Here is an 11,615-nt window from a genome sequence, read left to right on the forward strand (position 1 = left end):
ATTATTGATTGAAAAAACATAATACATATAAAAGAAGGAAATTTATCAAAAAATGAAATAAGAAATGATAAATTAAGTAATTAACGTAGGCAGCGCAAAAATAGCACAAACAAAAAACTTAATATAAATTTGAAAAAGTAACCACCGGTTTTCAATTTTTTAAAAATAGCAAAATTTAGAAGTTCAACATGGGTTAAAAAAACATATCCAATATACTTTTAACACGGTGCCCAAACAATAATATATCTTATATATATACCTAATTTGATATATCTAATTCAGTATATCATTAATATATTCGATTATGAGTGTTGATATACTAATGAAATATCTTATATGAATGTTGATAGACCAATAATACACCTGATATAATATTTATCTTACTTATCTTTATTAGGTTTAGTTTCTCTTATTAAATTGTACGACGATATTTACAGATTTTAGATGAAATGTCTGTATTTTGTAACTTAAATATCTATTTTCTATACATGATATGAATGTCAGTATAATTTGATGTACGATAACTATTTATATACCCGTTTTAATATATCATTGATGTATGAAAATCTAGAACGGTAAAATCGAAATAATTAACCAATCGAAAATCAAATTTCAAATATTTTACGAGACTTAAAAATTGTTATATTTATAAATACGACAAACATTTTGGCATACCCATTATAAATCTCCAATTAATAATTCAAATCAATATCAATATCAATAGAACTTTCAAGATTTGAATTATAACAAAATGCCACTTGCAGGTCGCATCATCTCACCCTTTCAATGTCACAAACATAATTGTCACCAATTAGATAAAACTCCCAATTAGATACAAATATGGATAACTATAAATTAAAAAATATATATGGACTTATCCATTTTCAATTTTTAAAAAATAAAGTGCTTATAAAAATATTGATGAAATCTGACATAATTTATTAAATTATATAGAAAGGTACAACAAAATGGAGAAATAACTATTTCTAATAAACTTGTTTCACTCTGTAGTATAATACAGACTCAATTTTACACCTTTTTTTTTTTGTTATAATTTACAAATATCATTAAGAAAAAGAGAAAAAAAGAAAAAAGAACTTCGCTTCAATCAGAAACAACATATACATTATACACAACACAACATCTTTGAAAATCATTTGGCTTGTTGATCATCACATTCACTCTTCAGCTGTCTCTCTATCCTTGAATTTCCCAAAGCACATCTTTCTTCCAACCAAGCAATTATGCCTGCAAATACAACATCAATGTTTTCAAGTGTCTCTCCATACAGCAATCCATGCCACATCTCTGGATATGTCTTCAAGCTCTTGTCCCAGCTCGACGCCTTCTCATAGAGTTGCTCGCTCACCGATATATCCGTTACTCGATCCACCTCCCCATGGAGAATTATGAATGGAAACGAGACCTGTTCGATCAAAATATGTCGTCCCTTTAAACTATCACTAAACTCAAAAGCTTAACAAATTAGTTCAAACAACACAATGAAAAACGGCGAACCTCTTCGAGTCTTTGCTCAAGATCTGAACTGATCTTGAGAAGTTGATGGCCAGTGTTCAAGCGAGGCCTCCCTTTGTAGCAGTAAGGATTAGTTCTGATCTGTTTATGACATCACATCAATTGATTAACATGGCTGAACTCTAATGAACACTTTTTCATTTTTCTTCTCAAAACAGGAGATTGCATTACCTGATGTCTAATCTCAGGAACTTTGAAAGCAACATCAATGATATCTTGGGTTGGAATTATTTTCCATGTGGGTATAAAATTGCAGAGCTTTGTGAGTATATTTACCACTATTGGGTTTGGTTTTACATCGTCTGCAATCTGTCCAAAAACGGGAGTTTTAAGCTTTAAAGTTAAGAAACAATCATCACTGTTAACACATCCAAATTCCCAAATATAAATTCAACTCAATTTAAGGGAGAGAAATTGGCATACCTTACACATGGGTGCAACCAAGACAGCACCATCCCAATAATCTGGTTTCTTTCTGTGCAACAACAGAGCCACTGCCCCTCCCATCGACTCCCCTAACAGATACCTCATTTTCCCCTTATTCTGTTTCCTTTCTGCGAACCCAAAAACATTTTTTTAATGAAACCCCTCAAAAAATTTTCAATCAACTACAAGAAAAATAGAATCTTTGGCACAAACAGATAGGTTAGAGACCAGAAATGGATGTGAAGTGATTGGAGCAATCATCCACCACATGATCAAAACTTGTAATATAGCCTTGCAAGCCGTCTGATTTCCCATGGCCTTCGTAATCAACCCCATAAATTGCAAAACCTGCCTTTGCAAGCCGAATTGCTGTGCCTATAATCCCATCGTGCAATTTAGTCTCCAATTTTTGGAATATTATTTCAGGTGGCAGGAGATGAAATTTGCATAAAGTTTTTACTTTTCATGGTGATACTGCATTCCATTGCATAGCCATGGCAGATGAAGATCAAGCCCTTTGGTTCCTGATTTGTTGGAAGCCATTGGCACGTGAAAAGCTTCAACCCACGTGAGTTCAATACATACTCCTGAAAAATCATAAAGAAACCAAACCAAACCAATTCAGGAAAAGTAATTTACATGTAAAGCCTATAAATCTTGAGGAAAACCTCTTCATAGGAGACATCCTGTGTTTCAGAAGCCTGTAATTAACACATTCAAACAAAACAAGTCAGAGAGAGAGAGAGCAGAGAGCAAAAAGTAGAGTAAAGCAGAGAGAGAGAGGGCCATGGAGAGAGGAATTGGGAAAGCCGAGGCAGAGGATTTTTGTGGAGAAGGTTGAGAAAAGTGCAACTGAGTTGAAAAGCGAATAGGATTGGGATTTTTAAAGGGTTGAAGAAGAGAAAATTGGAGTGTGGTTTGAGAAAGTGAGAGTGAAAAAGCTTTTAATTTAATGCTTCGAAGATTCAAACAAAGAGGGGCGACTGCTTAATTCTGCATGTCAAGTTGCATCGTTGGACTTCCTTTTGATCCCACACGGCGGATCCCTCTAAATAAAGCCAAATTGTCTGTGAACTCAGATTTTAGCCTTTTTTAGCTTTTTGTTTCTTGTGATAACTTTGAAATGATTTTGACTTATCATCCACAGCCATTACTCAAATTAAGACTTACCAATATGCTTTAAGCTTTAACCACACAGCAATTTTATGAGTAAATTCTATACCTTTTAAGCTCCCTTTCATCCGTTTGAGGGCGGGGTGAGATAAGAATTCAAACTTATAATTTTTTAGTTAGAGATATGTGTCAATTACTGTTAAACTAAGTTCATGTTAGTATAGTAATGTCACTCGAAAAGGTTGCTTCATGCTAGACGTCTGAACCTACTACCCCAAACCTTATTCCCAGCACACTACCTATATCTATTAAGTCTTCGTCTCACTTCATCCTACGAATTATACTAGATATAAAGACATTCTATAACAATCCAACGACTTGATAAAAGCAAGAAAATGATAGTGATTGGTTTGGGAGCATCATGAGAATTTACATGTATGATAAATGTAGTTAGGTATTTGTAGGGATTATAATTTTCTTTGTTGGGACAGGTTAAGGCTTATGGGGACCGTTTAATAGGTAGTAGGTTAAGGACATAGAAATTTGATTCCTTTTAACTTAATTATCGATGAGTCGATCCCAAAATTAATATAAATTCAAAATTAGGAATTGTTTTAGTGTAACAAACAAATAAATAAATTTTTGTCAAAAAAAAAATTAGTGAAGCTTTGATAATGATCTAATATAGATGAGTCCTCGTCTCAAAAATAGAGTTGTAATATTAGTCCTAATCGGTCTAATATAGATGTTATTGATTTTAGCTATTGCAATATCATGACGTCAGCAGATACAATCTTGAAACAAACATAGAATATTTTAAACTCAATTAATGAAGTATATTTTCACGAAACATCATCATTTCGTACATTACTTTTAATATTAGTGAAAGTAAAGACTTAATTAAAAAAAATTGAATACACTATTTTTTAGTACAATATGTGGAGGGGAGGAATTGAACTCACAATCTGTCGATTGGAGATATATGCCAATTACCGCTGAATTATGTTTGTTTTGGCAAAAATTTGATGATATATATTTAGCACGATAGATGTCAATATTTGTAGGGATTAAAATGATGTATTATTCAAAAAAATTTGATTACATATAAATATTCAAACGCTAATATATATTGTGTAAGTATATACATGTATGTATTTGTAGGGATTACAATTTTCTTTGTTGGGGCAGGTAGTTAAAGGCCTATGAGGACCACTATTTAATTGGGAATAGGTCAAGAACAGAGAAGTTTGTTTCCTTTAACTTAATTCTGGATGAGTCAATCCCAAAATTAATATAAACACAAAATTAGGAATAGTGTAACAAACAAATAAATAAATTAGTGAGGATATTTCGGTTAAAATTCTCAAGTTAAATGATTTAATTTGAGTTTCATGGTGCTATTTGAAGTATCTAGATAATAATTTAGTTTCTAAACTTTAGAAGGTAACAATTTAGTTTTAAAGTTTGTAATGATTTAATCTCTATCCTAATTTTTTTTTTGTTAAACGTCTTATATAGGTAGGTTAATAAACCAATAAGGGACAAAATGTATTTATAAATTACAAATATTAAATCATTATACGAAAAAAAATCGACCCCAAATTTTGTGAGAATTTTCACTATATGGACTCAATTGTTATAAATTTTAGACTATGGAGACTAAATTGTTACGTGCTAAAGTTTAGGAACTAAATTATTACAAATGTGAAAGTAAATGAACTAAATCAATACAAACTATAGTTTAGAGACTTTTAGCAAAAATAATGGGACCAGACGTAAAAATAGTCATTTAAAATCACTTTAGTAAGTCATACTAAAACACACTCTAAAGTATTAACTTTTTCATAAGTGCTAAGAAAATAACATTTGTTGGTAAATAAAAAATGATTTAATACTCTTAAACTTTCGTAAAGTTCATTTTGGTCATTGTATTTTTAGAAAATAATTAATTTGCTCTATTTACAAAATTTTAACACAATTATTATATACAATGATAGTCTTTTAATTCAAATTTATGAATAAATTTCAAGAAATTTAGTAACTGAAATGCCATGCTAAAATCATAATCAAAATAAATGATATAAAAATAAAAATGAATGAACAAAAGTAGTCACTTTTTAATAGAGCATAGACTAAAAATAGATGTTTCGAAAGTATAAAACTACCCTAAAAATAAGCTGAAGTATAGATTGAAGGTGGAAATGAAAAATTCGAAAGAATATAAACTCAAATAAACTAAAATTAAAAGTAATAAGCTAAAATAGTATTTCAAATAAAAAAGAATATTAAAAGAAAAAGGCATCCCAAATATACCATAAATTAAAGAGAGGAGAAGTCAACTAGGTTAGATGAGTATGAAGCTGGGCCGGAAGACAGAAAATGGGCCGGAACACAATGGCGAGGAAGACCACAAAGGCTCTTTGTAAAGTAAGAGAATAAAGGTAGGAATTAGTACATTGATGGACTATTTAAAGATTCTAATTGGAATGTATAGAATTTACACATTTGTCATGTATCAACCCTATTTAAGGATATTCATCGTATAAATTACTTAAATAGCCTCTTGTATTTACAAATTAATTTTAAATTCATTTTAATATGCAAAATTGATTAATTGAAAGGTTATAATTTAGATTCCATAATTTATACTTTCCAAAACAAATTAAAACACCAAAACATTAAAAACAAAACCCTAAATTCCCCAAAATTGAAATCATAACCTCCCAAAATATCTCCAAATCCCGTCCAAAAATCTCCCAAATTTGAAATCTAAGAATTTTTTTTGCTTCATCCATGAGACGTTTAAAACTTTAGTTTTGGAGGACCCTTTCTACATTACTATAGGATATATGCGTTTATATCTTGTATACAACTATAAGATATATACACATATACAATATATACCTATATATACGAATATAATGGAGAATACTAAGAATATGAGACATTTAGAACTTCAATTTTCTATACACATAAACAAAATATATCCCCATATATACCAATCTTAACGGAAGACTAATAATTACAAATGGTTTGGAGGACCATTTCTACATAACTATAAGATATATGTATACACACATAAGATATATTCACATATACAATATATACCTATATATACGAATATAATCAGGAATACTAAGACAGTGGGACGTTTAGAACTTCCATTTTCTGTACACATACATAAAATATATCCCCATATATACCAATCTTACCGGAAGACTAATAAGTATCAATCTTAAAGCATTGGTGTGATGTGCTAGACGTGTGAGTAGGATCCCTGACATTGTGAGAAGTCTGGTTGTGGTTATTATGGTCTAGTCGTAGGAATATTGGGTCTTCCTTAATGTGAAGGTTGTTGTGACAAGCAGGATGGGTCATTGTGATTTGGAACCCTTGTTGGAAGCGAGGGGTGGGTTCGTCGGTGTTGTTTGGATCGGGTAGGATGTTGAATGAGGGTTAAGCCCCGTGAGTAAAGAGTCGGGGTCTGATACGTCTCTATGGGGTGTCGAGGCTTCGGGTACAAAAGATCGGGGGTCGATACACCATTTTTGGTTGAGATGAGTGTCGAGGCTCCGGGTACAAAGGGTTGGGGGTCGGCACGATGAGTCTAATTGAGACTAGCCTTGATTTTTTTTTTCTTTTTTTTATGGGGTGGAGGCCAAGGAACCAATACGTTGAGCAGATGTCGGTACCTTGGGAATAAATGTCAAGGACCGGTGCATAACCCAAGACCTTGGGAATAAATAGCAAGGTCGAATGCCAAGCTTCTATGGAGGGTTATCGGTACCTTGGGGATAAATGTCAAGGACCGACGCGCCTCGAAGGGTTAGCGTTAGAGTACTAACTCAGGGTTTAGTACGAGTTGAATGTTGAAAGGGTTAAAAGCTAGCGGGTCGTGCAAATCAAAGCCACGAGAGTTCTGAAGTTGGTTCGAGTGTCGAGAGGTCACTTTACTGTTATTAACTCTTGATGCTTATTACTTAGATTGTTGAGTATGACGCCGATGTGATTGTGAGTATGCTGTTTGGTTTCTGTTTGGTAAGGGCTACTTACGGAGTATATTATATATTCACCCCCCCTCTATGTTGTTGCTTTCAGGTGTGAACAGGACCCTCGGCCGTGGTGATGACGTGGAGAAGGCTTGACCGGGGAGGGACCACTAGTTATGTTTTGTTTAGGATAGTTGGACTGGGATTTCCTTGCCCTTCGCATTAGAAACTTAGTGCCAGCGGTGTTAGAGTTTGTTGACTCACGGGGCGTTGTTTTTTGTTTTTGTTTGTTTTTGTTCTTTTCTTTTTACTTCATACTTGTTCTTTACCGAGCTGTTAGCTGCCCGGATTCATTATTATTATTTAAAACCAGGTTGAGTTGTTGAATTGTGGAAGCAGATAATTGTAACTTTCTTTAATTGGTTTTAGCCACCGAGGCAAATTGCGGGTTTTCTAGGATCCGGTCCTTTTCTTTATTTGCGGTTGCTAGCCATTGAGGCCAATCTAAGTTTCCAGGTGTTCTTTTGTTGTCACTGAAACCCCACAGGTTTTCCTCCATCTTATGTTCCATTAATGAAAAGAAAAAAAGGGTGATTAGCTATGGCAACAATACCCCATTCCTTGTAGAGTTTTTGGGGACGTTACAAAATCTCCGACATTCAAGTCAGTAAACAGCTCGGACTCAATATTAAGTTCGAGGAGAAAATCGATCCCTGATGGTGAAATGAGGCCCTCTATTTATAGGTTTAGGTCCCGACAGGGGTCACGACAGGCGGTCACCCTGGTCGGTTTTGAGGTCGGACGTGTCGGGTTCGAGTAGATCGAACTCAGAAACTTTCGAGGTTTGCAGTTCAATTAGGAGTAATGAACTTCCCTCCTCGGAAGGTTTCGAGGAGGAGCTTTGCTGAATACTTCTGTCAAATAATCTCTTCTGACAGCCAATCCCTATCCTCCACATGGCGACCAGATATTTTATCCCCGAACATCGACCCCCTCTCTGCCGGTTTCGATCTCGACCTGGCAGAGAAGTTTGTTGTTGTTTTTACATATCATCTTTGAGCATAACAATCCACGTGGTGACTTCCAATTTCAATTTATTAATTGTGTCGTTGGCAAACCTCAAAAACGGAACCGGTGTTCGGCGCGCACTTGAGTACTTACGACGTTCGGAATTCTTCCGATCTGAGACGTCCTTTTCTTGACACGTGTGCGGTTGAGATTAAACTTCAGGTTGCTATAAATACCCCCAAGGTTCCGTTTCCGCTTTTTACACTGTATGAAATCTTGGAGTCCGACCTAATCAGATCGGAATTTTTGCTTTAGGTCAGTCTCGTTCTTTTGATTCTATTTATCTTACTCTCTCCTTTTACTTTTCGAATCATGTCGATGTCTCCTAGTTCCTCCTCCCTTAGTGGTTCATCTAGTGATATAGCTCGGAGTCAGGACTCTTCACCTAATAAAGTCGATTTTGTAGAGGAGTTCGCAAGTACGTTAGATTCCGAACTCGAGGAGGAAGAAATAGAAAACTTTAGGTTCTCTAACGATGATGGGGATGATAGTGATACATCTACCTCGGGCCAGGGATTAGAATATCCTTCCCAAATGCCCGAGAACTACCTCGGCCCTCTTCGTACGAGATATAACATACCAGATGACATAACCCTTAGGCTTCCCAAGGAGGGGGAACGAGCTGACAACCCACCCGAAGGATGCGTAACTCTTTACCTGAAGATGTTCGAGTACGGCTTTCGCCTACCCGTCCATCCATTGGTGCAAGAGTTTCTTGTCCGAACAGGGTTGGTTCCTGCTCAGGTGGCCCCCAACGGTTGGGGAGTTGTTTTTAGCCTAGCCGTTTTGTTTTGGCTTAGGTGTAAAGAAGTGGACGATCTTGACCTCCTCGGAGTTGAGCAGCTTCTAGCTTGTTTTGAGGTCAAGCGTATCTCCAAGAAGCCAGAGAGGTACTACTTGTGCGCTAGAAAGGGCGCGAGAGGCATTTTGAAATGGCCGACTCAATAAAGAAATGGGTCGGGAAATGGTTCTTTGCCTCCGGAGGGTGTTCGGCCAAGAACGAGTCCGACCTACCCTTCTACGACGTCCCTCGTAGGTTTGGGAACTTAGGTAAGGGGTCGAGTCTTCACTTGCTTCCATTTTCTTTCTTTCGTGGTCTAACTCGCACTTTTTTGTCAATCTTAGTTGCTATTCGGCCGATTCATCAACTCTCCGAGCCAACTTTCTTCCAGGCCCTCAAATATTCCAAAGATAAATTCAAAAGCGGCAAGCAGATCAGCACGCTTATCACAGATAAGCTTCTTCTTGCTTCCAGGCTGCTGGATTACAACCCCCTTCTGCTCATACCTGAAGCTCAGAGGCCGAACTCCGAACTAGGTCAGTAATCGCTTGGACACTCTCTTAGGTGCTTTATGATTTTTCATGACTTGAACTCATTATTTCTCGTTTCTCCTTGTAGCTATGGTGTGCGGCTTTTCTCAAAGCGTAAAGCGCAAACGCCCAAACGCTAAAACAGCTGTCAAAAGCATTGAGGAGCCCAGCCCCATGGTAGCCGACCTTCCTGCCGAGGTCGAGGTGGCCGAGGCTGACCTTGCTGCTGCTCCATCTCAGGGAGCAGTTGCGGTTGGGACTTCGCAGGATCAAGAGATCCTCAAGGTCTCTCCCCTTAGGGAGATCAAGAAGAAGACTTCTCCCATGAAGTCCAAAAAGAAGAAGAGAAAGACCCACCACTCTGGGGACGATGTGAGGGAGATGGATGCTGGCCGGTGGGTCAGTCCTTTTGGAAACTTGGTGGATGATCCTGAGGCCAAGATGGGTGGCACCTCCGACCTCGAGATGAGGTTCAAGATCGAACCATCCAGTGTTGGGGTGAGGGAGAGAGCCATGGAGATCTTTGGGTCTTGCTTTGACCGCTGTTGGAGGAGAACTTCTAAGTTCGTTAGCGCTCCGAGATCGGCCATCCAACGATTGTTGGATTACACTGCCGAGGTACGAGCTTGACTTTTCCTTTTTCCTCAAGCTTTAATGGCCTCACCCTAAGAGCTTTCCTTTTAACTCTCTTCTCTCCTTTTTTGTTTGCCCACTTTGGCAGGCTCACGCTGCAGCTTGCCAGACGGCCCTCATGGTGAAGGCCGAACTAGAAGGGCGTGACTTGCTCACTATGAAGAAGTGAGAGGCCTTCTCTGCTGCTTTGGAGGCTGCTACTGCTCTGGAGGGGGAGCTCAAAGAGGCTTATGTCGAGGCTCAAGCATGGAAATCCACTTCTGATGCCTATAAGGCCGAGCTCAGAAGTGCCCAAGCAGAGACGACCCGACACCTGGAGAACTTGCAAAGTGCGCACACCGTGGCCAAGTGTCTGGAGAAGGAGAAGTTCGCGCTGATGAAGCAGAACGACGACCTCGAACGTCTCTGAGATGACCTAGAGGGCATACTGAAGGCCCGAGATGCTGAGATGGTAGAGCTGAGGGCCAAGCTTGAGCTATCTGAGTCCAGGCTCAGCAACGGAGTTCTGCTGGAGGAAGCTTTCTGCCAACATCCTGATTTTGATGGGTTCGTTAAAGATTTCAGCGATGCTGGCTTCAAATTCCTGATGAAGGGAGTCCATGAAGTGGCCCCCCGAGCTCGACCTTACACCCATCAAACTGCGATATGTAGAGAAGTGGGCTTTGGGTCCCAATGGGACCCCTGGCCCCCAGCACCGTGTCGATCAATGCCTGAAGGAGCTTGACTCCGATGCCGAGCTCGACGAAGAAGAGGACGAGGACCCTTCATTCAAAGACACTATCGAGACCCTTCTTTCTGCTGCCGGTGGGAACTTCTCCCAAGAAGCTGGGATGACAGACTCTCAGGAGGTTGACATCCTTGGGTCCCATGGGGAGCTCGGGTCGCACCTTGGAAGCAGTTGACTACTCCTCCTTTTTACAGCTCTTCTTGTGTTTGCTTTTATTTTATCTTTTATTGTTGTACTTGGTCGCGATGCCTATCGGCCAACACTTCACTTCAGTAATACAATACTATTTTTTAATCGATTTTTTTCTTTTGATTGTGCCATTCATTTTGTGCTTGCGAGTCTTCTGAGGTTCAGATAAATTCTTAATAACAAAGATTCAGAGTCTCGAAGAATCATTTTAGTTCGTCTCTTACCTCGAACTCGTAAGTTCTTTTTAGAGGCTTTGAATCTTTCTAAGTCTTAATTCTCACCTCTTACCTCGAACTCGTAACTTTTTTTTTAGAGGCTTTGAATCTTTCTAAGTCTTAATTCTCACCTCTTACCTCGAACTCATAAGTTCTTTTTAGAGGCTTCGAAGCTTTCTGAGTCTTAATTCTCACCTCTTACCTCGAACTCGTAAGTTCTTTTTAGAGGCTTCAAATCTTTCTAAGTCTTAATTCTCACCTTTGGCCCCTATTTAATTTCACATCGAACTTGGACATTTTAGGAGACATGAAATTAAATAACATGGAGTCATTTACTGGGATTAGCCCTTGAAAATTTTTACAAGTCCAGCTCATTCTCCGGACCATTCTAACATTTCAAGGGTAATA

The 11,615-nt window shown here is 37.8% G+C and overlaps 1 protein-coding gene across 2 annotated transcripts; it reads right to left on the reverse strand.

The window, feature by feature from the left end:
- Positions 1-959: 959 nt before the first annotated feature.
- Positions 960-2,976, reverse strand: LOC111024458 (caffeoylshikimate esterase-like). Of its 2 annotated transcripts, XM_088127082.1 has the most exons (7): positions 2,631-2,975; positions 2,423-2,549; positions 2,191-2,337; positions 1,960-2,090; positions 1,708-1,845; positions 1,519-1,617; positions 960-1,426 (listed from the first exon to the last, which is right to left on the reverse strand). In XM_088127082.1, the coding sequence occupies exons 2-7, from the start codon at positions 2,445-2,447 to the stop codon at positions 1,154-1,156; spliced, it is 813 nt and encodes a 270-aa protein (XP_087983208.1). In that variant the 5' UTR covers positions 2,448-2,549; positions 2,631-2,975; the 3' UTR covers positions 960-1,153. The 2 variants fall into 2 exon arrangements, with proteins under 2 accessions (XP_087983208.1, XP_087983207.1); XM_088127081.1 differs by having other exon boundaries at positions 2,423-2,976.
- Between the last annotated feature and the right edge of the window lie 8,639 nt (positions 2,977-11,615).

The sequence above is a fragment of the Momordica charantia genome (genome assembly GCF_013281855.1).
Source record: "Momordica charantia cultivar OHB3-1 chromosome 8 unlocalized genomic scaffold, Mcharantia_2.0 BLBB01000008.1, whole genome shotgun sequence".
NCBI lineage: Eukaryota > Viridiplantae > Streptophyta > Magnoliopsida > Cucurbitales > Cucurbitaceae > Momordica > Momordica charantia.

Excerpts from the sequence above, each read along its gene's own strand:
- LOC111024458 (XM_088127081.1), bottom strand. The coding sequence starts at position 2,561 with ATGATTTTTCAGGAGTATGTATTGAACTCACGTGGGTTGAAGCTTTTC. Across the intron at positions 2,091-2,190 it reads TCACTTCACATCCATTTCTG|AAAGGAAACAGAATAAGGGG; the intron begins GTCTCTAACCTA and ends TTGGGTTCGCAG. Across the intron at positions 1,427-1,518 it reads TTGAGCAAAGACTCGAAGAG|GTCTCGTTTCCATTCATAAT; the intron begins GTTCGCCGTTTT and ends TTGATCGAACAG.